This window comes from Cheilinus undulatus, linkage group 14 (assembly GCF_018320785.1).
Source record: "Cheilinus undulatus linkage group 14, ASM1832078v1, whole genome shotgun sequence".
Lineage (NCBI taxonomy): Eukaryota > Metazoa > Chordata > Actinopteri > Labriformes > Labridae > Cheilinus > Cheilinus undulatus.
This window is the reverse complement of record NC_054878.1, coordinates 44,607,061-44,635,003: the sequence shown is the minus strand read 5'-3', so window position 1 is coordinate 44,635,003 and position 27,943 is coordinate 44,607,061. Positions and strand designations below refer to the sequence as shown.

Here is a 27,943-nt window from a genome sequence, read left to right as displayed (position 1 = left end):
TCACTAATTTTTACCACATTTTTTGCCACTTTTTGCCCATTTTAGTCAATTTTCACAAATTTTTTACTACATTTTTGCTGATTTCTGATCATCATCTGTAATTCCTTGAATAAATGTCACTTCTCACCCATTTTTGCTACTTTTCACTTGGTTTTTGCCATTTTATTCCAATTTAGTACCTTTTAACATTTTTGCTGCTTTCAGTCATTTAAATCAATATTCATTCATTTGTACCATATTTCTGCTTCTTTTTGCCCATTTTAGTCACTTTCCACTATTTTATACCACAATTTTGCCACTTTCTGCTCGTTTTACTTGTTACAATTTTTTTTACCACATTTTTGCCATTTCTGACTATTTTTATCATCAATAACTCCTTTTTTTAATATCACTTTCCCCCATTTTTGCTACTTGTCACCTAATTTTTGCCATTTAATGTCTATATTTCACCTTTTCACTAATTCTGATTGCACTTTTTGGCCATTTTAATTACTTTTCACTATTTTTAGCACATTTTTTGCTGCTTTCTGATCATTTTTGTTATCTGTAACTCCTTCATTGACACTTTTCACCCAGTTTTTGCCATTTTATTCCAATTTTGAACCTTTATACCATTTTTTCTGCTTTTTGACCATTTATGTCTCTTTTGATCCATTTTTGCCACTTTTCACCTCTTTAAATGTGGCTCTTGCAAAGGTATTTTTCAACAATTTGGCTCTTTGAGCAGTTTTCAGCAACACTGGTCTAAATAATTAGTTTACTTATTTTACTGCAGACTTTGATTCAAATATCTCATGCCATGTGTTTCTCCTTATGTCTGTGGTCTCTAACATCTTTAAATATGTAGTTGAACTTAAAACAGTCGGACTTACTCTGTGAGCTCGTCCAGCATCCTCTGCTTGTCTTCGATCTCGTCTCTGTCGGCTCAGCTGTTTGTGGTGAGCCTCTCTGTGGTTCTCCAGAGTTTTCTGTGCCACACAGACACAAGAACATTCAGCTATTTCACATTTCTATAACAGAGATTCTCAGTGACGTGTTTCCTCCTCACCTTTATGTCCCCGTCCCCATCACGTCTGCTGATGTCCTCCTTCTCCTCCTCCTCTCCTGACATCTCGTGTCTTTTCTCTGATGAAAGACAAAGAGGAAAATTCCATCAAGTTAACCTGTTTTTACCTGAGCTAAGATGTTTTAATGGTTAATATAAATGTGCGAACCGTGAGCCTGCAGCTTAGCAAGCTCCTCGGTCAGAGCGTCCTGGCTCTCCTCCAGCTGTCTCTTCTTCTGCTCCATGTTCTGCATGTAGTCCCTCAGAGACTTGATCTTGGCCTGGTGCTGCACAGACCACACAAAAATGTGCTGTTTGTTTGTGCTGCTCACTTCCTGCCAACGTTTATATGTTCTCATTTTTAAAATATCTATTTATTTTGTGGTTGACTGTCTCTAGGAAGCAACCCGACTTCATCTGTCCACACAAACATTTGCGTGTCAGCCATGTTTGTCTGTTGACACCACCAGGAGGAAGGAAAGGTGTGCATGCATGTGTTTCATTGTCAGGCACACTGCCAACTACTGGTCTGGCATTCATACTACAACAGATTCAGGCACATTAGTGGATCTGATTGACATTTAAACACCAAACCTTAAAAACACAAACAAACGAAAAAACAAACAAGAAAAGGGATTCTGTTTTCAGGGGGTAGTTTTTGTGTAAAAATGGCTGTAGTGATAATTACCTGAGAGATGAGCAGCTGACATGAGGCCAGCTCCTTCTCAATGGCCTGGATCTTGCGGTGGGCGTCGGCCTGCGTGCTGCAGTTTACCAAAGACTTCACCTCAGACTTCATCTTACTGATGTAGAGCCGGTCCACGGTGAGCCCCTCTTCCACTGCTGAGCCGTTCCCCTTTGACCCTGAGGACTGAGAGAGGGAGGTTAAAGGTGAACTCGTGTGAAAGATGAGGAGACTGTCTACTCTTCCTGTTTTTTTCATCCCTCTTTGTAAGATGTGGGCCATTCCTTGTTATTGGTGACTTTCCTGTCCCCAGGATTTAACTCTTATTTTTTTACTCAAAGTAAATAAAATGTATTTTTCAAAAGACTTTTTTAAAAGACTGAAGTCTCCAGTATAATAATTACTCACAATAATGTATGTAAGTGTAATTTTCAATTATTTGGGATGCCTTTTTATTCACACCTATGCTCATTTTTATGACGACCCAAGAAAATTTTTTTTAGTTTCAATGTGACACCATGTAATATCAAAATAAATAAACAGATAAAGGACTTTATTATTGCATAGATCAAGTTATAATCTCTCTAATCATACATACAAATAATAGAAACAAATTGTATTATTATTTTTTTATAATCACCTCCGAAAAAAATGTATTATCATTATAATACGTATTATCATTTATGCCTAACGTTCATCTATTCCTTTTTGAATTCCACCTTACTACTAAATTTATTTAGCTACCTCTTGCCTAAAATCTCAACAGATGTATTATCTGCTTTAAGCTTTATATTGACTCTGCCATCAGTTATATGGTTACAGTTCCTGGTTTTGGCCACAGGAGGGCAGCAGAGAGTCAAACAAAACCGTTAAACAGAACACACACTTAAAGAATCAGATGGTGTGTAAACCTTTCAGCTTTAACAAAACAGAAGAAATGTTGGTTCAGGTTTGATTTTAGAACTTAGCATACACTCTTTTCAACCAGACAGATGCTATACATAGATTCTCATCAGTAATATTCTGTTACTTTCACAAATGTAAAGTTGAGCGTTGTTTTTTTGTTTTGTTTTGTTTTGTTTTGTGTTAATTATTTAAAAAAATTTAGTTTAGGTATTCTCCTTTTTTTCTTAGATGAGATTGTTTAATTTTGGAAGTTTTAAACTAATAAAGATATATTAGAAGCTAGCATGAAGCTTTTAATCTCAAAATGTACTTATCATAAATTGTACTTTATATAAATTCTATCTCAGGATTTTGAATTATTTACTTATTATTTTGATTAAAATGAAAACAATAGAAAAAACATAATGTTAATTAATAATAGTAATAATCATAATCATAATCATAGTAATTATAATTATAATATTTATTTTCTTTTCATTATTATTATTATTATTATTATTATTATTATTATTGTTGTTGTTATTATTATTATTATTATCATTATTATTATTATTATTGTTGTTGTTATTATTATTATTATTATTATTATTATTATTGTTATTATTATTGTTATTATTATGATTCACCTTATGTAGCAATGAAACACGGACTACGAGATGGACTTACGGTTTGTACGTTGACTTCTGGTTGTAGTGCAAAATTGCCTGATAGCTTTTTAGAAGTGCTAGTTTTGGGGCTGTTATTTTGTACCAAATTCCAGTGAGCCGGTTTTAATTGCAAAAACAAGTTTATTGGTGTGCCTTGTTAGCGTTTAAAAATAACACATTTAATATGTTGAAATGAAGAATAACAGAGAAAATTTGAGAAATGGGATTTTCTCATTCAAAGCTAGTATGGCAGGTATGCCTGGAGAATCATTTGTGCAAAACGTAGTTCAGCCGTAAACAGCTGCATTTTTGGTCTTTTCACTTTTTTGAAAGTAAAACTACATGTGACCATCTGTTACTGGAGAAGAGAGAGGGCTACTGAGCCTCAGTAAAAACGCCAGGACGACAGGTATGCAGTTCATCTTTGCTAGCTGATGTTTACTATTATTAGAATAATTGATTGTCATTGTTATCAATATTGTCATTAAATGTCCAACTGTCATCAGTTTACCCCCGCCATGCATATTGTGCGATGCACAGAATACTTTAACATGACATGCATATTATACTGTATTTTAATTTTATTAACTACAAGAAATATTGATCTTTGAGCTTGATTTGTTAGCTTGCATCTACATATCTGTCAGTTCTTTAAGTGCTAAAATATGTGTGGTCTGTTTGGCAGCTGGAGGACGTTGGGATGCTTCAGTGTTAATGTCACTGATGTACAGAGATGGCCAGACTCAGTGGGAACACTGGTGGACCACAGACACACGGCTGGAGAAAGATGTGCTTCTGCCTCTACAAGTCTTCAGTCACAGAGGCAGTGGTCTGATGATGTTCTCAGCATATAGAAGATATCAAGTGTTTGCTTACATGAGAGGAGCCTCATCATGAGGCTAAAGTTGTCTAAAACAATCTCAATGAATGTACCTGTCCACTTAACACATACAATATAGACACAACATCGAAATCTAAATGACCATGTCGGGTAAGATCACTTATAAGGATGCTGGTTCAGGATTTTAGTTTAGATTTTTAATGAGCCTAATATCATCTGAACTGGTATATCTTTCAATACAGACTTAAATTTCCCTTGCTGAGTGGAAGAGCTCACAGCATCTTGTATAGTTGTATCATTACAGGTTGTTCTCATGATTAGCTTCTGACACTTATATTTTAGGTTAACAGTTATCTGAAGCAACAGCAGAAAAGAAAAGAAAACACAAACAATAGAAATGATATAATATTGACTAATAATAATACTAATAATAATAACAATAATATTTTATTTATTTATTATTATTATTATTATTATTATTAATAATAATAATAATAAAAACATTATTATTATCAATCAACATAATGGCTTTTTCTATTGTTTTCATTTTAATCTAAACAATAAGTAAATAATTCTGGTTTCAGTCTCTAGATCAGAGGAGAAAAGAAACTTTAATATTTATGTTTTTTAGCCTGAAAAGTGGCGTTAAAGTGAATCAGAATGACCACTGCTGCGTTGTTGTGGAAAACTGAACTCCAGCTGATATCAGAATATTTCATTCATAAGCCTCCATCTGTGATGTAGAACTGTATATGATATTATCACTCTGCTTTCTGGTCAGGTTATAATAGAGTCATAATTCTTTACATTCAGGTTTGAAGATATTAATAAAAAGTGTTATAGCTGTTTAAAGAAGCAGCAGGTTGACAGGAGGAGGCCTAAAACTGTCCCAGACTGAGAAGAGAGAGTCTGTGATGGCTCAGGTATTATTATTATAAATAGAGGTTATTTATAAGAGTGGAGGGGCACACAGTGATGTTCCAGCAGAGAGAAACTTCTCTCTTCTGACTCTTCATGAGACTTAGAAAGAGATTCAAGAATGACATGAAGTATTCTTTTAAAGCTCTTTTTATTATTATTATTTCAAGATTGCAATGACAAAATGCCAATATATACACGAAGACATTTCCTTAACCTTTCACCTTCCAAACAAGAACAATCCTCTAGGCCAGTGGTTCTCAACGTGGGGGTCAGGACCCTTTGGGGGTCATGAAACACTTAGAGGGGGTTAGCTGGATGCCTTAAAAAATGAAGAATATTTGTTTTACTATTTTTTCCCAGCCAACTTTCCACTGTTATTTGCCGTTTTCTTCCATTTCTGCACAAATTGAACCCATTTTTGCCTCTTTTTTGACAAAATTTAACCCATTTTCATCACTTTTTCCCACCATTTTTTCCTATTCTAACACTTTTTGCTAATCAAAACCCATTTTTGACAATTCTAAACTCTAATACCACTTGTTTGCCCGCTTTTGCCGCTTCTAAACCAACTTTTGCCACTTTCCACCTACTGTTACCTTTTTTAACAAATTTTAACGACCATTTTTACCCATTTTAACCACTTTCACTATTCGTTATTCCCCTTTTTGCCAGTTTAACCCAGTTCTGCCTATGTTTCTGCCTCAGTTAACACATTTTTGCCAGTTTAAATCACTTTCTTCCACTTTTAAATCCCATTTCCCCAAATTTTCACACACATTTTTGCTACTTTAATTCCCTTTTACCACTTCTTGTGAATGTCGTCATTTAATCCCTTTTTTGCTATTAATGCTTATTTTTTTGCCACTTTTATCTATTTTTCCCACTTCAAACCCATTTCTGCTTCATTTAAACTCCCATTCCACCCCTTTTATTTGCATTTTTAACCCATTTTAATCCTGTTTTTAAGAAAAAGATTTACATTTTCAGAATGGCTACATCCTATGGCACAAATAACTAAAACAATATATGGGCGGCCTTGTCTGTATATGACTGCATGGCTGTGTTCAACCACCTTCAAATACAGCGGGGCGCCGGGGTCTCTGGCACCTTTATTTTAGGGTCGCAGGCTGAAAAGGTTGAGAACCGCTGCTCTAGGCCACAAAACATCCCAACATACAACAAGACAGGCACAGGAAACAGGTGTAAACTAGTAGAAGAAGAAGTTGCTCTGATTACAGAGGGGGGATTTCAACATGACGTATTGTAAAAACACAAAGCTGTCCTTCTAAATAAGAGGAATGGTTAAACTGAGATGTACTAAGGAGTTCCTGTTAGGATGTGGTGACACCCCCCACCCTCCCCAACCCCCCCTGAGCTCAACAAATGACTAAACCTACACACAGGTTTAAACAGTTAAATAGTTTAGCGTCAATCTCTCCTCTTCCTGTTGTCGTTGATCCCACAATCCCCAGTACAGGAGGCTATGTTCCAGGCCTCCATCCAACAGGTCGGGTTAACAAGGTATCTACTGGAGGATGCAGACAGAATAGCTATTAACTGTTTAACCTGGAGGGCGAGAGTACTTCAGGCCCAGCTACCTAACTGTCTTCTTCCAAATGCCTGCCCTGCTTCCTACACCGAGAAATACCATTGAATAATACTTCATCAGTGTACACATTTGTTAACGACAGCTACTCTCTCATGATCTGTGCATTTGTTAGTTGCTGGGGAATGTTTTAGAGATCTGGAAAAACGATCCCAAGGACCTGTTTTTATTTTTAATTGGATTGGAGCAACCTATAAGAACCTTTACTTTTAGCAGCGTGCACACCACCTGAGACCACAATTGCATTGAGGTGTGAGAAAAATGGAATAAAAAGTCTTAAAACTGTACTTGCAGGTTAAGTGCTTTTATTGCAAATTAGCATGAGCATAGCATACAAATCATGTTCATATGGTTAAATGCTGATTGGTTACAATAAAAATCATCAAACAGTATTTTTCCACTCCGACTGCTATCAGGTTACTTCTGCTTCTCTAGGAGCTAGAAGTTCCTCTTTCCCTCAACGGCTATTCTTCACTTCCCTTTTGTAACTGACCCTTACTGGCAGAGACATCGTCTTCACTCTGAACTTCCCTTTTTCTTACACGTAGGCACCTTTTACTTCAACTTTTCCCTTACTCTATGTGATTAGATCAAACTTAATAGTTACAGTATGTGATTTTTAAATGCTGTGCTGCTTAAGCTGTTTTGATTATACTTAAGGTTAATAAATGCTCTTTCTGTTACTTCTTCGGCCAGGTGATAGCTGTGTGTTTGGTTTTGGAGGAACTAATCAGTTTGGAGGAGAGAGAACATGGTTTAGAGTGCTGTGGCTCATTCTGGAAGACATTTGAAGACTTTTGAACTTTTTTGGTTTGACTTTGGAGAAATTGAGCCTCAGTTTCTGGAAATGTGTTCAAATGTTTGTAAAAATTTGTGATGAACTTTATTATCTCCTAAGGAGAAAACACTCAGCATTTAATGTTTGTGAAGAGGAAGAGACTCTCCCTCCTACAGAGAACACAGAGACACTGAACCACGCGACAACCAGAACCCAGGATAGATAGGTTCAGTGAATGTGTTGTTGACGGTGTGGATGTGGATCAGAGTGTCAGAGGAGACGCTGTAGAAGGACAGAGAGCCAGCAGGACAGTCTAGATACACTGCTACTCTTCTAGGGGAGGGGAGCTTGAGGAGAAGGAAGGCTATGCTTCTGCTATTGTGATAGACAGAGAAACTTTCAGAATCACAGCTCAGACTCCAGGACTGATCATTACGCCCAAACCTACAGTCATCGCTCCTTTCTCTCCTCCTGATTCCTCTGTAACTCACTGATATTTCACCCTCTCCGCCTTGCTCTACCTCCCAGTAACAGCGACCAGTCAGACCATCTCTACACAGCAGCTGTTCCCAGTAGTCAAATCTGTCTGGATGATCAGGATATTGCTGATCCTCGTACAATTTTAACACCTTCCTGTTATCTTCAGACAGATTGAGGTATTTGTATGCCGTGTTTGGGTCCAGTGTGAGTTCAGTGAAATCTGATGGAGAGAAAAAGACACAGCAGCAGTTTATCATCAGACACACCTGAAGGCTTTATTCTTTTGGTCATCAGGAGTCAAACTGATTCCACACTTACACTTCTTCAGACCAGGTTTTAACCTCAGCTCTCCACCGTGGTCCATCCTGGAGGAAGAAACACAGAGAGAATGATTTTCTGTCCATCATGAAGCAGTGTTCCTCAGTTTGTCACTGTGACAGAGTAACAGGCTCTAATGGCGTTCATCTCATCTGTGTAGAAATGAACGTTTGTTCATATTGTCACTGTTTAACACACAACAGTTAGCTGATGCTAACCTGTTATCAAGGTCAAGAGGACATATGAACATCTACTGTGATGGAGGTGGACGTGATAGCATCAATACATGAATTCTCCTGCTTTAGCTCCTGTCCTTAACAAGCTGGCTAAGTCTATTTTTCCTCTTGTTAGCATGTCGACTCTGGACATGATAAATACATCATTACTGACAGGATATGTGCCACAGTCATTCAAAGTAGCTGTAATTAAACCTTTACTTAAATAGCCAACTTGATTCAGACTCCTTGGCTAGCTAGACCCACGTCTAATCTTCCTTTCATTTCTAAGATCCTTGAGAGAGTAGTGGCCAATCAGCTAAGTGACTTTCTTCAAAATAACGGTGTATTTGAAGACTTCCAATCAGGATTTAGAGCCCACCACAGCACTGAAACTGCATTAGTTATAGTGACTGATGATCTACTGTCAGCTTCTGACAAAGCTAACAAAACCCTTAAAGACAATAAGACCTGGATGACCAGAAATGTCCTGCTTCTTAACTCAGAGGTTATTGTGCTTGGGTCCAAACACTTTTAAGAGGCTTTTTCTAAGACTGTAACTGCCTTAGACGGCATCAGCCTGACATCCAGCTCCGCTGTGGGAAATCTAGGAGTTCTATTTGATCAGGATATGACCTTTAACACCCACATAAAGAGTGTTTCAAAGACAGCCTTCTTTCACCTTTGCAACATCACTAAAATCAGATCTCATCACATCTCAAAGCAGTGCTGAAAAACGTGCCCATGCTTTTGTTACCTCATGGTTAGACCAGTGGTTCTCAACTGGTCTAGCCTTGGGACCCACCACATGTTCCATAAGACAAATGGTGACCCAAATTTCTGACCAATTTGTAAATTCTTTCATATTTGTTTAATAAAAGATTGTGCTGTTTGAACCCTACAAAGAAATGTGATGGAACAAAGACACTGAGTAAAATAAGACATTAAGAGTTCTTGAAAGAATTATAGAAGATTCCTGAAAGCTTCTGGGAAAAAAATCCCTGATAAAATACACAAAACTGTAACTGAACATTCCCTAAATCTTTAAAAATTCCTGAAATACTACTGGAGGAGATTGCTGAAAGTTTCTCAGAAAAGTCCTGAAAATCTCTAATTCCTTGTGAAATGTTCTTAAAATGTTTGGGACAAAATTCCAAAAGAAAACTATCAAAAGAATGTGGGAAAACTCCTTAAACCTTCTGGGAAAATCACCATAACTTTACTTAAAAATCAAGGAGAAAAAATACTGTGAGTTTGGGTAAATTCACAATGAAGATTTTTTAATGGTGCAAAAAATTGCTATACCACTAGTGTCCACTTGAGGCTGGCTGCAGGAACACCAGAAGTCCCGTCTGCACACCTGTTAAACAGCCGTTTTTTACACTAGAAATAAACTGGTTTACAGCCTGGCTCAAAACACCAAACGTGTCTCATTAGCTAGTGTCTTATTGTGCTCCCACTGTACGGGGGGTGAATTTTTCTGTACCACGATCGTTTGGATTATATTTAGGATGAAAGCTGATTGGCACATTTCATTTGATTGACAGATAGCTCGGCAGGCAGAGGCTTCTTTTCTGTCAACCGGAATGCTAGCTAGCAGGCTGACAGGAAGTCGCGCTTAGTGGGTGGGCCGTTAGGTTGACCCAAAGTTCGGTTGAGACCGCGATTTCAATATGGAAGCCTCCACAGATTGGCTTCAAGAGCCATTTGAGTCCGCAGACGACTGATGTCACACGGGGTTTGTCCAACTCTTTCTACAGTCTATGATACCTTCTAATGAGAGGAGCCTAGAGGCTTGATAACGCAACCATGAGAGACAGTTACTATCTTCTACCTTCACACACAAAAAAATGATTGGTAAATGTCAAAACGTTACATATAGCCCCTTTAAAAAAGCTCATAGCACAGTATTATCACTTTAGATCCTTGGGTTCCCAAAATGTTGGCCTGCTTCTGGTACCTTCAAGGTGTTTTCAGACAGACATGGTTCTGGCTCTGGTTCCGTTCTGTAGTCTCAGAACCTTGGTGATTTCTGGTGAACCAGCCCATGTTCACACCAGTTCAATCAGAAAGTGGGCAGACACGATGGAGAGGTGTAACCATGTCCATGTTATTAATTATTTGGTCTGGTGTTCAGGTGAATCCAGCCTTCACTATCTCCTCCACAAGTTCGGCATATAACTTGTCCCTCCTTGCTCTACTCTCCAGCTTCACCTGGAATTCTGTCAATGCTCAGATCACAACCAAACATTTTGTCTCCCCAGCAGACCACTTTTTTCTGCCCGTCTACACAACCTAGAGTGTGACACGCCCACTGATGATGTCACGGTTCCCAAGAAAGAACCAACTACCATTGGTTCAAGCTGGGAACCAACTTTTCAGGTTCAGAACTGATTATTTGCTCATATATGCTCAAACTCATATATAGCTTTAACCTCTGTTTCACCAGAACTGGGCCACATTTCTATATGACAAAGAATCCTATAAGCTTTTCATGTTGGGAAAGATGTTTTTACTCCTCTGCTGAGCTGCTTTGGCTTGACTATGTGATAGCTGAGGGAGCAAAGGGAACTTGTTGTGTAAATGCCTGTGGACTGACTGAACGTTAGCTCGGCCTTAGCCAGAGCAACACATTTCTTCATCACAGCTAGCGTTGAGAGCAACACAGAAAGCTTTCTGTGACAGAAAACAAAGATTGCCGCTCTTCTGCCCGTCGCTTTGGCATGACAATGTGATAGTTACGGGGAAAGGGTTAGTTGTTATATACAGCTAATGAGTTGTTGTGTCCCATCTAATGACTAGCAGGGCTGTCATTAGCAGGAACTGAGCCGAGCGCCGCTTTTGTCTGAACCAGACAATGTGTCTGAATCCAAACAAGTGCAGAGAGAAACACTGAAAGCTTTCTGTGACAGAAAATTGTTCTCGCTCTACTCCCAGTCTGTTTCGGCATGTTTTCCCGATCATGGTGGTGAGCTTGTCCCGTTTACTCCATTAGCTGCGTTAGATGTTAGCTTGGACGTTGCAGTAGGACCTGGACCACTGTTCTTGTTGAAATCAGGGCACAAAGCCACACCGACAGCTTGTCTTGTGCAGAGAGAGCTTTTTGCTCTGTTCCTGTAGTGTTGTCTACCATTCGTGCAGTAATAGCAAAGAATACAGAGAGTGTCGGCTGAGTCTATGTGTGTCTGTGTTTAACCAATCAGATGCAGTAGAGTAACCACTTACTATACCTTTGGCTAAAAATAATAAACTACTAACAAACATGACAAAATCAAATGACAACACACATTTCAGTCAGGAATTTCAACAGCTATCCCAGATAACTGCAGTCAGCCATATACTAGGTTTTTACCTATTCTTGTTACTTCTACTTCTTACATTTTCACGCAATTATCTGTACTTTCTAACTCCTTACATTTTAAAAATAGCCTCGTTACTCCTATTTCAGCTCGTTGTCATTCTGGCTTGTCATCATTCAAAAAAAACACACACACACACACACCGAAAAAAAACAAAAAAAACAAAACCTATCCAGATAAATCGCACCATCCGAATAATGAATTTGATTGTGGTTGGATGAGAAGTATAAACATAATACCATTCCAACATCCTATTGGTTTGTACGCGATCTGTCGCACCTGCGCACAACACAAATCATGTCACACTCCAGCAAGGAAATAGCAGACTGATGCTTGGATGTACATTTTACATTCCAATAAAGGCTATTGAGAACATGCCTCTGTAGTTTGACTTTTTGCACCATTACAATTCTTATAGGCAACTAATCATCATAGCTTCTGCTCCATGAAACGCATGTTAATGCTCAGTAGTACACATATATGGTTCTTGAATGTATTTGCATTGTACTTAAATGCGTTCATTTTCAATGGGCATAAATGCGGCTGGAACAGGTGCATTCCAAATTTTTCAACATTAACATTTTAATATAACATTAAAGTCATTATGGCCTTTAGAAAAATGTTTTTTGGGGAGGTGGGGTAGTGCACTATAGGCCCCTGTGGCACGGCCTATGCTTTTGTCCTTAATGAAATTTTTTCCCCCTTACATTACTTCTACTTTTATACAGTTTTGAAACCAGTACTTTTACACTTTTACTTGAGTAAAAAGCTTGAGTTGATACTTCAAGTTCTACAGAAGTAATTTTAAACCCTAGTATCTATATTTCTACCTGAGGAATGAATGTGAACACTTTTGACACCTCTGTCTATAACTACTTTAGTCATCTAACATCTTAAAGTGAACTTAATAACAGCTTAAACTGCAATTTTTATTATCACCTTAATATAATCTTGCCAAAAACTAAGTTACATTGTAATACTAGCATTAGCAAGAATCCCTGAAGTCTTTTGCCGACGTAGGGTCAGTCCTACTGTCAACCAACCCTATGTGAAGGCCATGTTGGGTGAAGACCTGCTATTCTACCTGTGTGTCCAGCAGCCAGTGACACTGACGAACGCTGCTACTTTAGAAAGAGTCCAACGTATTGTGTGCTTTTTAATTTGTTAACTTTTTTGTTTTTCCCTTGTGGAGTAAGTCTAAATGGAAGTTAAGGCGTCTTCAAGGTGTTTCTAGGTGAATTAGAATGACTCTGAAAGCTGTGAAATCTGCACTCTATTGTGCTTTAAATTAGCTGATTAATTAAGACCATGCTGTGTAAGATTTCAGAGTAATTTGTTAAAATTTTTATTCAATCTCATAAAGTAAAAATGGCAAAGAGAAACATCATTTCAAACTATTGAATTATTGATCTGACAGTAAGTAAATTGATAAAATGAGCTAGAATGGAAAAACTATGTTGAAAAAATGTAAAGATTTTGAATAAACATTAAAATACTTAGCATTTGTTCTGTTTCTACCTGAGGCTTTTCAGTCTCCACAGTGGATTCTCTAGTCCAGCAAACAGAAGCTGAACTCCTGAGTCTCCTGGATGGTTGTAGCTCAGGTCCAGCTCTCTCAGATGGGAGGGGTTGGAGTTCAGAGCTGAGGCCAGAGAAGAACAGCCGTCCTCTGTGATCATACAGCCTGACAGACTGGAATTGATGCAAAATACAGTTGAAGAAGAGACTTTAAAATGAGATCAGTTCAAAATTCTTTTTTGTCAGAATGATTTAAGCTAAATCCAAATGAAGACAAAATAAAAATATTCCATTTGTACTCATACGGACCTAAGAGCTTCCAGTTTGCAGTGTGGACTCCCCAGTCCAACGCAAAGCATCTTCACTCCTGAATCCTGAAGGTCGTTGTTACTCAGGTCCAGCTCTCTCAGAATGGAGGACTGAGAGCTGAGGACTGAAGACAGAGCTTCACAGCTTCTCTCTGACAGGTTACATCCACTCAACCTGAAGAAGAAGGAGTGATGAGCACAAAAATGTTTCATTTTCATAAACATTCAAATAAGAGTTCAACGAATCCACATACAGAACTTTCTCTGTGGTTTTGACCACTGGCAGCAACTTCAGAAGAAACTCCTCAGAAGCAGAGTATTTCCTCAGGTCAAACACCTCCACATCTTCCTCTGATGACAGTAGGATGAAGACCAGAGCTGACCAATGAGCAGGAGACAGTTCATATGTGGAGAGTCTTCCTGATGTCAGGGAGTCTCGGACCTTCTCCACCAGAAAACGATCATTCAGTTCATTCAGACAGTAGAACAGATTGATGCTTTTCTCTGCAGACACACTCTCATTGATCTTTGTCTCGATGAACTTGACTGTTTCCTGGTTGGTCTCTAAGGTCCTTCCCATCGGTGTCAGCAGACCTCTTAGAAGATTCTGGTTGGTTTGCAGTGAAAGACCCAGGAGGAAGCGGAGGAACAAGTCCAGGTGTCCATTTGGACTCTTCAAAGCCTGGTCCACAGCACTCTGATGGAGATGGTTCAGCATATTGTTGTAACTGACTCTTTTAGGGGTCAGTGATGGAGTTTGTTCTTCTGCCATCAGGTTGACTCCAGACTTGGCGAAGGTCTGATGGACATGAAGAGCAGCCAGAAACTCCTGAACGCTCAGATGGATGAAGCAGAACACCTTGTCCTGGTACAGTCCTCTCTTCTCTCTAAAGATCAGTGTGAACACTCCTGAGAACACCGAGGCTTCTTTGATATCGATGCCACACTCCATCAGGTCTGGTTCATAGAAGATCAGGTTTCCTTTCTGCAGCTGCTCAAAAGCCAGTTTTCCCAGAGACTCAATCATCTTCCTGCTGTCTGGACTCCAGTATGGATCAGTCTCAGCTCCTCCATCATACTTGATGTTCTTCACTTTGGTCTGAACCACCAGGAAGTGGATGTACATCTCAGTCAGGGTCTTGGGCAGCTCTCCTCCCACTCTGGTCTTCAGCAGATCCTCCAGGGCTGTAGCAGTGATCCAGCAGAAGACTGGGATGTGGCACATGATGTGGAGGCTTCTGGATATCTTGATGTGGGAGATGATTCTGCTGGCCTGCTCATAATCTGTGAATCTCTTCTTGAAGTACTCCTCCTTCTGAGGGTCTCTGAACCCTCTGATCTCTGTCACCATGTCAACACACTCAGGAGGGATCTGATTGGCTGCTGCAGGTCGTGAGGTTATCCAGAGGCGAGCAGATGGAAGCAGCTTCCCCCTGATGAGGTTTGTCAGCAGCACATCCACTGAGGTGGACTCTTGAACATCAGTCAGGATCTGGTTGTTGTGGAAGTCCAGAGGAAGTCGACACTCATCCAGACCGTCAAAGATGAACACCACCTGGAACTCTTCAAACCTGCAGAGTCCTGCTTCTTTGGTTTCAGTGAAGAAGTGATGAACAAGCTCCACCAAGCTGAACTTTTTCCCTTTCAGCACATTCAGCTCTCTGAAAGTAAATGGGAAGGTGAACTGGATGTCCTGGTTGGCTTTGCCTTCAGCCCAGTCCAGAGTGAACTTCTGTATTAAGACTGTTTTCCCGATGCCAGCTACGCCCTTTGTCATCACTGTTCTGATTGGTTCATCTCTTCCAGGTATGCCTCTAAAGATGTCTTCTTGTCTGATGATTGTTTCTGGTCTGTATAGTTTCCTGGATGTCGTTTCGATCTGTCTGACCTCGTGTTCATCGTTGACCTCTCCAGTCCCTCCCTCTGTGATGTAGAGCTCTGTGTAGATCTGATTCAGAAGGGTTGGGTTTCCTGCTTCAGTGATCCCCTCAAACACACACTGGAACTTCTTCTTCAGGTTAGACTTCAGTTTACTTTGGCAGTCTGAAGAACTAGTTCCTAGAGACAAAACCAACAGATATAATACACAAGCTAAAGTTAGAACCAGTCAGATGTGTTTATACTTTAAGACACAGGGATGATGTTTATTGTCTCAACTCTGAAATCATCACATCAGTTTCTCACAGGTATAGATTTGGTCTAAATGTGTGAACGATACAACCTTAAAAGTTTTAAATATAAACCTGTCCCATGTTGACTCCATTTCCTCTCTCCATCACTCAGAGAGTCAGCCAGCTCCTCCTTCTTCATTCTCCTCAGGAAGTTCTCAGTTATCTTCAGAAATGCCTCCTCTGCTCCTCTTCCTCACCATCCAACACCTCCTCACCCTCCCTTTGACTCTCTAAGTATTCTGGGTAATCTGGACTCAGAGATCTTCTTCAACTCACGCTTCACAAACAAGACAATGTTCTCCTCAAGCACCTGGAACAGAAAATATAAACTTGTTGACCAAACCAGCCTGATTAACTAAAGAGATTCTGTTGTTTAAAACCACCAAACCAAGTTTATGATCTCTGCTCACAAGATTAAAACCTTTGAGAAAATGGTTTCTGATCCACCATTCTTTTATCATTCTGGTTTGTACAGTGTCTTTGAGTTTTATGAAGAGCGCTTTATAAATAAAATGTATTATTATTATTATTATTATTATTACATTTCTGACCGTGACCACAATTCAGACTGAGATGGTGTTAGAAGAGTAACTAGGAATCAGTAAAAGAACATAAAATAAAACTTGTGTTTGTTTATATTAATATCACTCACTGTAAATATGGAGTCTAACTGGGAACCAGTGCGAATCTCTGATATCTGCTGCTGAGCTCTGTGGAACAAATGTTTTACAATGGATGTTTATAAAATAATGAAACAGTGGTAAAAAATAATAAATAATGTGCTTTACTATTTTTTCAGTTTTTTTGTCCATCAGTAAATTTGAAAACTCATGGATAACAATAATAATGGCCTTTGTCCGGTTCTTTTGACAGCCTACAGTTTAAAAAAAAAAAAAAAATTCCGAAAAAATTATATTGTCCCTTCCTGTTCCTCAAGCGAGGGGAGAACAAGTTATTGCACAATAAAGTCTCGGTCATTACCATTCACTGTGTGAAATACATCAAAATCTTTTAGTTTTAATTTCAATTTAGTTTTGTTCTTTTGTCTTTATAGTCTTAAAGCTTTTAAAAAATTCCAGTGACATTACTGTGGCTAACAAATTCCTAAAGCCAAGTTTGTCCTGAAAAAAAAAAAAAAGATGTTTAGAGCTTGACTGCAGTGTTAATTTCGTCGACTGAAACTATGACTAAAAAAGTTCGTCAACAGACTTTTTTCCATGACAAAACTAGACTAAGACTAACAAAAATAGATCTGTGATGACTAAAACTGACTAAAAGGAAATTTAGTTGTCCTCAAGATAACTAAAATTAGACTAAAATGTGATGTAGTTTACGTCAGACTTCAAAATCCACAATATTTCTCCACTGTGGGTAAATCTGTTAAAAACAATGCAGCTATATCTGAAAGCAGGGACCCCAGGTTAGACAGGGTGCATAGAACACACTACCATGATTTGGTACCAGATTAAGGCAAAAAAATAAATGCTTGGACTAAAAGTAAAGACTAAAATGTGAGGACTTTTTATGGACTGAAACTAGACTAAAGCTGAAAAGGGTAGAATGACTAAAATGTGACTAAAACTAAAAGACATGTAATCAGAAGACTAAAACTAAGACTAAAATTAAAAGAGCTGCCAAAATTAAGACTACTTGACTGTGAGCAACAGGGTTGATGATTTACAAGCTTTTAAGCCAAAAGTCCAGGTGAGACACAACATTTAATAAATAGCATACAGCTCAGAGGGTTGAAGCTAAACTATTAAATTCAATATATTAGATATTTTAACATTATTTCATATATTTCAAATGTTGAGTCTAATGGGGAAAAAGCATTTCATTTTTCGTCTTTGATCCATGAGCTTTACAGTTTAATGTTATGTTTGGTTCCCCACAAACATGACGTTTATTGATGTAATTTTCCATGTTCATGTTGACACTGATCAGCTGACTGTTAATAAAAATGACATTTGATCTATGTGGATTTGACTTAGAGATGACTGTTGTTGGGATTTCTGTGTAAATCAATCATTTCCAAATACTGTATCATGTGTTGCAGGGCAGCTAAAGAAAATCACTGAGATGTGATTTTTGTCGACCAAATTAGTCCTGTGATTGTGTGACACTCTGACAACAGCTGATGAAGAGGAGTTGATGAAGAGGACACTTGAAGCACTGATGACAACAAAAACATCCAAACCAGGAGAGAAAGACTGTTCACATTCTCACCTTTTCACTGGAGACCGGTTTTAAGGCAAGTTTATCTGTATAGCACATTTCAGCAACAAGGCAATTCAAAGTGCTTCACACAGTTCATTAAAATACATTGACAAAGGGAAAAAGAAACACAGTGAAAACATTTTAAACGAAGCATGTAAAAGGTGATTAAAAACAGCAAATAAGACCCACACAAGATAGACACATCCCTAGTGCCATTTCTCTGAACTTCATATGTAAAACAGCAGATAAAATCCAAAAATGATAAAAGCGCACATAAAAAGTAAAAAAAAAAAAAACAATAAAGATAAAAATATCAAAGTTAAAGCTACAGTGCAGAGTTTGAGCAAAAATGGAAAATTTGAAAAGTAAAACGTTTTTTTTTAGTCAAAGGCAGCAGTGAACAGGTTCATCTTAAGAGGTTCATCTATGGACCGGTCACTGCTGAGGGACACACAGCTGGGTGCAGATCCAGGTCCAGGAGAGTCTGGTCTGAGCTGACTTGGGCTTCAACACACACAGAGCTTGGAGAGTGAATCACTGTGATGTTAAGTGAAAGAGACTGATGAAGAGTTTTGTTCTGACTCCATGTTTTAAAATGACGTCATTGAATAACAGGATAAATATGTCTGACAAGTCTGCTGCATTTGACAGTTGATTTCTCAGCTCACAGCCATGAATGTGCTGAGAAAATGATTATTTGAGGAGGAATCTGACAGGATTGAAATGGCAATAAGATGGTTGGATATTGTGGCTGAAGTGGATTTAACCCTGGTCTGATTCTGGTACTCAGATCATCAAAAAATAGAACAAGAAGGAGAAAAACTTGAGAGGATCCAGGGCAGCATTGTTGCTCAAAGATATCGGCTCATTGGCAAAGAGAAAAAGCCTGGGTGTACGGAGGAAGAGTCAGCTCACAAACTCAGCAGAGACTCAGGGTGTCAGAGAGTGGAGAGACTCTTTAATATCTACATTTGGTGATGTCAATAATGATTATTTAGTAATGTTAGTTCTGATCTCTGTCATGTATAATTATCATAGACAGTTTGAGATCTTCATCTCACCTCAGAGCTTTGGTCTGGTCTTCATGTTCCCCACTCAGAGTGTTTGCAGAGGGAGCGGCTCCTTCCTGTCTGTCCTCTCTCTGATCCTTAGAAGATCTCCCACCTTCACACAAACACAACAATTCATTACAACCAGCTTAACATCAGTTATTAACATTATTAACATCAGTTCTCATTCCTCTCAGTAACATGACTCAAATATTCAGGACTGTCAGAGACCATGATGGAGCAGCAAACAGGATCTGATGGGTCCTCAATGTTACCCAGACCTCATACCCCCCAGAAACACTCCACCATCACTACTACAAATGGCATCTATTAAATCAAATATACGTCTATCCATTATCTCCATGATTTATCCCTTTGTGGGTTGTTGGTTGCTTTAAGGACAGGTTGTCCACTTTTTCTGTAACAGGATTCTTTGAGCACAAACTCCGTCATCACCTGGACAGACTTTATAATGAAAATGTAGATTACACACCATAAAAAGGTGTAGCAATAACATTTATTAACTTCATTTGTTTTAACAGTATTTAATTGTTATTTCCAAATTCCATAGTTTAATGAATATATAAATGTATTTTTAATATTTTTTACATAATGTAACAGTAGCAGTCAGATGTAGTCTATTCTTATCAATCAATAATCTATAGCTATAAAACAAAAAGGATTAAACTAACTCATGAGGAGGTATATATATTTGAACCATGGGCGAGAGAGACCCATGGACGATGATGTGCTGAAGCGTTGGCTCAGTAAGCCCAATAACCATTGCACAAGCCCAGAAATGCAGAATGAGATGTTAAACTCCATTCTGTGAAAAATATCAAAGGAAATACATGTGGTGTCCACACTCATGTACTCCATCATAATTGATGGAGTACAAGATTTGTCTGGGAGTGAACAGGAGGCCATATGCCTACATTATGTGGATAGTGATTTACTTTGAAGCTAAAGGTGTTCAGGCAGTCATAAAAGAAGCACAGCTTCTTGCTCTCTACGTTCATTGTGGTCCTCATTGCATTAATCTGGTGACTCAGACAGTCTGCAGCACAAGCACTATTGTGTCTGAAGCGCTGGATTTAGTCCACAAACTTGGCACTCTGTACCATCTATCAGGAAAATATAAGACAATCTTTAAGGAGGTTGCCCAGTCAGAAGCAGAGAGTTTCAAAACTCTGAGGCCCCTCTGCCCCACACAATGGCTCATGAGGGTGGTAGCCATCCAGGCAGTTGTAGATCAATATGAAAAGATTTTGGTCAGTCTTGAGGAAATGGCACCTGGTTCCTCCGACACTTGCAAAACTGCAACAGGGCTTCTGGAGAGGTTTCAGAAGGGGCACATTTTGCATAGCCTTGTTATGGCCCTTGAAGTTCTAAAAGAACTTGAACGTCTCAACCGCTCCCTTCAGAGCAAGACAGTGAGTGTCTCAGGGATGCTGGCTGCGGTTGGTTGTGTAAAAAACACAAATGAAGTAAAGAGATCTGATGAAACATTTCATCATATATGTACCCGAGCCTGTGCTATGATCCAGGAGTTGGACATTGAGGCTATCCAGACTCCTCACATCCGGAGACCCCAAAGCGCTTCACAGGAAATGCACCTGCTTTTAGACCTACTTCCTCTGAGGAGTTCTACAGAATAGAATTCTTCAGAATGCTGGATGCAGTTGAGGTCCAGTTGACAAAGGGCTTTGACCAGAGCAGCTTCTGTACACTCAACAAACTGAAAAGGGTTTTAATCACTGGAAAGGTGGAGGATGTTGTCAGTTCTTACCCAGAACTAGACCAGCACTCATTGGAGGTACAGCTGGCAATGTTTAAACGACAGTATCCCTGCAGCACAGTCAGTGAAGCAGTAGATACCCTGAGAGCTATGCTGCCAGAGGTCTGTGGTTTACTTACACAAGTAGAAGCGTTGGTTAAGCTTCCTCTTGTTGTGCCATGCTCCTCAGCAGAAGCGGAAAGAAGTTTTAGTTCCTTGAGGTTGCTTAAGACATGGCTCCACTCTTCCATGACTCAACAGCGTTTGAGCAATGTGGCTGTTTGCCACATCCACCAAAGAAACTTGATCAAACTGACATACGTGAGATTTGCCAGTCTTTTGTGTCTGCAAATGACAAAAGAGCTCACACTTCAGGAGCCTTTGTATGATCTTAGCTAAATACTTAACATATACTAATACACATCCCATCACCATGAAGGGCAAAAGTCTTCTTTTGTGTTTCCACTGTGATGCAGATTCAGCAACAAACTGTAAGCACCTTATGTTGAGTTCTTTTACCTAATAAATCTCCACAACTGTCTATGAGGCACACTATCTTTTACAACCTGAGGGAGCGTCTCAGCACTTCTTGTATTGTTCCCTTTTTTTCATACTTCCAATCAACATCTTTTGCTTTAATTAAACAGAGAATAAAGTGCCAAAAAAGTTGTCAGTGTCAGTCCTCTGTGTACACCAGAACATAATAGTAGTCAGTAATTGCAGATCATGCAGGAAAAACAATGAAAGAGAAAGATCGTTTTCAATCTTAAAATATGATAAAATGCACCAGAATGGGGGAAATTGCCTCCAATTTTTTCAAAATTTTCTGGGGGACACTCAAAATACTGCTGACACCCTGTATTTGTGCATTTCTTAATTTCTCATACACACATCTACAGCTATGAAAAAAAATAGCTGACAGTGTATCTGTAAATCTCAGTAAATCTGTTCACAGATTCATCACGTCTCTAATTGTCTCACCTGGTGCCTGCAGCTCCTCTGCTCTGTTCTTGTCTCCACCAGATGGATTTCGGTGCACCCTCTTAACAACGACAGGTGTTGGAAAAGAATCAGTGCTCCTCACTTCAGGTATGCATTTTTCCAGAAGAGCACATGCATCTTTCCCCTCAGTATTTTCTGGTGGGCCTTCAAGCTGTGTGCTGGATCTGTGGCTGGGGTTTTTCAGGTCTTCTGTTTTTGCAGATAGGCTCTCAATTTTCTGATGAAGCTGCTGTGTTGTTTTATTCAGCGCTGAGGAATCATCCTCTGCTAATGTGAGCTTGGACTGCACTGACTTGACTATTTCAAACTGTGATGCAAAGTCTTCCTTTAGCTCTCTGATTGCACAAAAGATTTCACTGAGTGGTGGGTCATCCTTCTCCACCTTCTCCATGCCTGCAGGTATTTATTTGAAAATAAGTCCTTAGTTAGCTGTTGGTTTCCTGTGTGGCTGCATGGATTATGTCACTTATGCTTGATCTGCTCAGGTTTTCTTCATGCAAAGAGTTGATACCAAAGTTCAGGCAGAGCATCCAGCCTGCATCTGTTCACCACAACACCATAACCAGAGGTCTCAGCGGGGCACACCCTTGGTCAGTCACTGGTCAGTCACAGGACTGGCCTGCAGAGGGAGACAGACAACCAATTTATTTAGCAGATGCTTTAATAGCAAATAAGCTCATATCTGAAAATAAGTACAACACACACACAAGTCTAGAAAAGAAAAAAAAAGGCTTCATCAACCGCATATGTAAAAATCTCAAAAATGTTCCTGGTAGCTGAGGGGCCCTAAACAAACACCAGGTCCACTTTGTCCTGGTCTGGCTCTGGTCCATATCGACAGGGCTTGAAGTCTCTGGGACAGCTGAGACCTGGACCTTGTTAAATGGTCTTTTAGGTTTTTTTAATTGAGTGATGAACATGACAAGTGAAGGACAGCAAGCTGCAATATATACAGACAGTGGAAGCAAGAAAAGACAGAGACATGCAGAAATTTATAACATTCAGATATTTTAAGTTTGAAGGTGTTGAAGGGCTATGTCTTTGTGCATGTGTACACACAGTGCTTAACAAATTTATTAGCCCACCTGTCATATTTGTCTCAGAGACCATCCAGCATCATGAAGTGCTTTAATGCAGACTCTTGCATTTTCAGTGAGCTCTCCACGCTTTACCATTTTGAACAGGAATGAGGAATTTCAAACTGAATTCACCCAAATTTGAGCCGGCTCACTGGGCTTCTCTGAGAAATCAGAAATGAATCAAGCATAACATTTAACCACTAAAACTAATTTTTCTGTTCAGGAATGCAAGTAAATAACTATAATTTGACATATTAATCATAAAATATAAATAATGTGCTTCACTGTTTGTTTCTGTTTTTTTGTAAATCAGTAAATTTGAAAATTCATGAATAACAATAATGATGATATTTCATTAAAAATGTTGTTTCAGTTAAAGAGCTTCTACATATTGGTGTATTAACCATTGCAGAAACATAAAAAATGATTTTGGTAATTACCAGTGCTGTTAATTTAGGGCAGCTGTGGCGTAAGGTTTATGCCACAGCTGCCCTGGATTTCTCTGAAAAGATTTCACCTGTTAGACTGAGTTCAGATCAGCTTACAGACACTTTACACCGTCATGTGAGGAGAGAAGAAGCTGCTTGTGTGTCCCATGTTGTTCCTGCTGTCTAAGTGTGTTTATTCAGGGGCACTTCCTCTTCCTCGTTGTCTCAGAGAGACATACACGAACACAGGACGTGAACTCACTGCCACATGCTGTAGTTGTACTATCAGACCGCTAAATGGTGCTAAATGACCTTCTAATAAAACAAACGTGAGCGTGATGACCAGCAGAGAGGATCTCACTGAAACATGACTGTGTTGGACATGTTTTATAGTGAGACAGAGTATTGAGTTAACAGAGGGGTCCATCTCTCTGTTCCTCAGTCCTGGTTCCTAACAAAGATCTGCTCGTTCAGCCCTCGTCACTCCTGGTGTCTGAGTGGGTTTGATGGGAGGACGCTGTCACATCCTCGTAACCTTCAGAGTGATGTTAGAACTGGTCTAACCTGAGACACAAATGGAAATCAGCTTTATAATCCCCTCTTTAAGAGAAGAAGTCTGACTGTCTTTAACAGAGACTGAACCAGGAGGAGCAAACATCCGGGGCTCAGCCCAAACCAACATGGACATACTCCCAGATAATTTATGCCTCTATTCTTATTTGTACGATTTTAAGCCAGCGTTCTTTGGATAGGACACTAGTGTCTATATTTCTGTGGCTGTGGTGGTAATACCAGAAATTCTTTCAACAGTAGAGAGTATGCACTGATATCACTTTCAGTGCACGACACGACCGCTCAGCCAGGCTGAGTAGCAGTACATTCAGTAACACTGTCTACTCAATGGGGAACGGATGAAAACAGGAGAAAAACAGACTTACATTTGTGTAAATTAGAGATATTTGGATTCAACAGAGATCCAGACTGTTTGATGAAATCATCAGGGACTGTTGACATTGATACGTGGTCATAAATTGAGTTTCCTGATGTTTACATGGACCTGATTTGAAGAACAGAAATCATCAGTGATGGATGTGAAACTGAATTAATGTTGGAGTTTTGTTTGTATGAGGCTTTGGAGCAGTTGTTTCGCCATATTCCAGTGATTATTTTACTTCTTTTTACTTTAGTGGATCTCTAAAAAGTTGTTAAATCCATTTGTTAAAATTCGGGAGTAATTTTTAAAAAATGGACGTACCCTCGCTGTCTTACTTACTCTAGTTGTATTTAAACATCAGTTTAACCTTCATTTTATTTATAATGTGACAAATTCACACAGTACAGCCCTCAACTGTTGTTTTATGTTAAACTGTTGAAGCATCGGATACGTTCACATCATGAGGCATTCACAGAAATAACTTTAGGATTTAACCAAATAGAAATAACACTGATTTACAGACTTCTATATTCAGTCTGTGGTAAATATGCATAGATATGACATATTTTTGGTCTTTCCCTTTAAATCCAGCCGTTAATTTGACATAAGACTAAATGTACATTTATAAATTATAATCTGTGGTCATTAGATGTCTTGTCATTTTAGATATTACTGTGTGGTTGATCTGCTGAAATTTAAGGTCTTAATCTTCTTAATGGAGTTGGGTTTAGCTTATACTCATCACTAACTGAATGCTTCTAGTAGCTACTGTGATATCACAGCTTCATCGTTTGTCTTTATTAATGTACAGTAACAGCTCCAAACATTTGTATGAACATCACAACACCTGGCGGCAAATAAGATAAGAATTAAACATAAAAGAAAATTATTAGGGCTGTCAAAGCTAGAATTCATTTTAACGGCACTTTATTTTTTGTTGTACAATTAATGCATGTGCGTTCTGTTTGACCCTGAACTCATCCTGTAGTTTGCGAGATCAGGAATCATAGTGATGAGGTACAAGTGAGCAGAAATAGATGAAGAAAGACTTTTGAATGGAAAGTTCAGCTTTCAGATCATGCCAGATAAGACTGAAGTTATTTCACTTACTGTTGATGTGAACTGAGTCACCCGGAGGTCTTAGAGTCTTAAATATCCCAGACCACTCGCAGTGTTGCCAGATACAGCTGATAGTTTCCAGCCCAAAACTTGTCCAAAAACCACCAACAACAAAAACAACCAATATTTAGTGCTTTTTCTTTTGACAAACGTACAAAACTCCATAAAAGTCCACTGACAGCTTTAGTACACCAAAAATAACTCCTATAACAACACGCAACAACAGTCAACCATCACAACACACTGATTTCGGGTGCATGACCACCACCTGCATCTCTATTCCTGTTGAGCTTCACAGATCTTACGAAGCTCAACAACATAACAGAATCTGTATATTTCATATCATCAATACAGCAGCTGGTTAGGGTTAAACACACACTCCACTTTCAGAGAGATAAATAGACTTATCACAATTATCATAATTTACAGGAGACAGACATGACTGTATTATCTCACCTTTAGATGCTGGGGGTTGCTCCTTTAACACACCGATGAAGAGCACAGAAACATCTGATCCTAACAGCTGTCTACATCAGCGTATGTGGCAGCTGGCGCGTGCTCTCTCCCAATCACATCACGGCTCCCTCCATTGAACTCTACAGGATACTCAGAGTGACTGACAGGCTTCAGAAGCGCTGCTCTATGTTTGATACGTTCACTGACATCAAGGAGAACTCACTTACTGTCATAACTGTCATTTTACTTAACTAAACAAATCAATTAAGGATGTAATCCAGTCTGTTAAGATGCAGTTAAAAACCCGCCTAACTCAAGGAAAACCAGCCCAAATTATATCAACCCGCCCAAGCCCATTTTTACCAAGTGGCTGTAAAACCACCCAATCTGGCAACACTGACCACTTGCTGGGCAAGCACACCGCCAGTGCAGAGAGCAACCCCCCTAGCCACAGGCGGGCCCACGCTGCATTGGGCTGCTGACGCTCAGACAACTCTTGAAACAACAAACTTTCAACAGTGTTTGCTAAATGAGTGGCTACAGATTGCAGGCAGATCAACATTGTGGACGATGATGTTTCGCTGCATACAATTTGCATCTAAAAAATGCACTAATGAACTTTCTGTGAGAGCCGTTATTGTAAATGAAATACTGATGTTGTGTTCACACCAAGTGTGAGTAAAATTACATGAGTTAATTACATATAAGGTTGATGTAAAGAAGCAAGAAGACACGAATTTGCCACAGGTGGCTTTAACGCTGTGAATTTGTGGCACTCAATTGAGCAAATAATTCATACAAATAAGGCTAATTTGTGCCGCATCCAATGTGTTGTTCGCATTATGGACTTATTCCTGAGAGTTTCTGAACTCCAGCCAATCCTTCACACTGCAATGGCCAATCAGTATGGAGATCTTCTGGTGACATCATCCGGCCTGGAGGGGAGGAGGTTCATTCGACTGGAAAATGGAGGAGAAACTTGTCTTTTCCATCTCTGCCTACCCTGAACTGCACAACACAACGTGCCTGTTCTACCGGCACAGGAATGAAAAAAGAGGTGACCTGGAGGAAAGTGAATGAGGAGGTCAGATTACCTGGTAACTTGTGAAAACTGTTTTACCTGATGTTAATCATTTATTACTAAGTTAGCACCAGGAGGACAGTCAGACTGCAGAGGACTTCCAGGAGGATCAGGGCTCAGCAGCAGAAGCAGCAGATGAAGTGGAAGGTTTGTTGACAGCACATTCAGCATGGGAAATATTTAGGGAAACATTTCTTCATAAGCTACAGATGGAACCATGTTTGCCATTTTGTGTGGAAATTCAAAGATAAATAGTGTCATAGCTGAACCTGTACGCTGTATTAATATGTACACTTTTGTATTTTGTAGAACATCATTAACCCCTCTCTACTGATGAGGGTGAAACACTACCACCTGCTGCTGCTTCTGCTCCTCCAGCACCTGGCCCATCCACTTCTGCTGCAGTTTCAACAGGTATGAACATGACCAGAGCTACAACAAACTCTGAAAGCCTCCAGCCACGAATCCACACACAACTAGGGATGAGTACCGAAATCTATAATCAACATGGCCCCAACACATCCGACACCTACCAGACCGGGTTACAACACAGATTTTGATACCCTGCCACCACAAATCAAAGACAAGAAATACAAAATGGAGTGAGAGTGATTTCTGTTGTAGTGAATTTAAATTTAAATGGCACTTGTGAAAAAAGGAGCACCACCCACGTACGCAGGAAATAAATATGGAATAACCACATTTACCTTTTAAATGTGTTTCAGTCTCATATCTCAAGTTGTGAATTCTCATTTCAGAGACGATTTTTCCAAAATAAAGCTTTCTGGACAATGACTTGTGTTTTAAAGATTTATTGTGAATAACAGGATTAAAATGTAACTAATATGGATTAGAATGTAGAAAATAAAGAGAACAGGAAATGGCTGAACATAATAATAACAGGTGATCATAATCTGATTGATGAAGGGTGAGTTTGATCTGAAACTGAGGAAAAATAACAGAACGGTTGAATTTGAGAATTAATTTAGAAAAATAGGTCTAA

At 39.1% G+C, this 27,943-nt stretch overlaps 1 protein-coding gene across 5 annotated transcripts in view; it reads right to left on the bottom strand.

Moving 5' to 3' along the window:
• Window positions 1-6,492: 6,492 nt before the first annotated feature.
• LOC121521255 (protein NLRC3-like) overlaps window positions 6,493-27,943 on the bottom strand; it is a 51,782-nt gene continuing 30,331 nt past the window's right edge. The window contains exons 1-10 of one of the 5 annotated variants that reach the window (XM_041805088.1): window positions 25,860-25,915; window positions 21,823-22,462; window positions 19,077-19,179; window positions 16,451-16,508; window positions 15,871-16,108; window positions 13,882-15,685; window positions 13,629-13,802; window positions 13,320-13,493; window positions 8,228-8,274; window positions 6,499-8,129 (exon numbers count right to left, since the gene is read on the bottom strand). In XM_041805088.1, coding sequence (XP_041661022.1) covers window positions 7,600-8,129; window positions 8,228-8,274; window positions 13,320-13,493; window positions 13,629-13,802; window positions 13,882-15,685; window positions 15,871-15,937 — 2,796 coding nt within the window. In that variant the 5' untranslated portion in view covers window positions 15,938-16,108; window positions 16,451-16,508; window positions 19,077-19,179; window positions 21,823-22,462; window positions 25,860-25,915 and the 3' untranslated portion in view covers window positions 6,499-7,599. Of the gene's footprint in view, window positions 8,130-8,227; window positions 8,275-13,319; window positions 13,494-13,628; window positions 13,803-13,881; window positions 15,686-15,870; window positions 16,109-16,450; window positions 17,277-19,076; window positions 19,180-21,822; window positions 22,463-25,394; window positions 25,493-25,859; window positions 25,916-27,943 lie in introns of those variants that run through there. The other 4 variants (XM_041805087.1, XM_041805089.1, XM_041805090.1 and 1 more) reach the window with 4 other exon arrangements.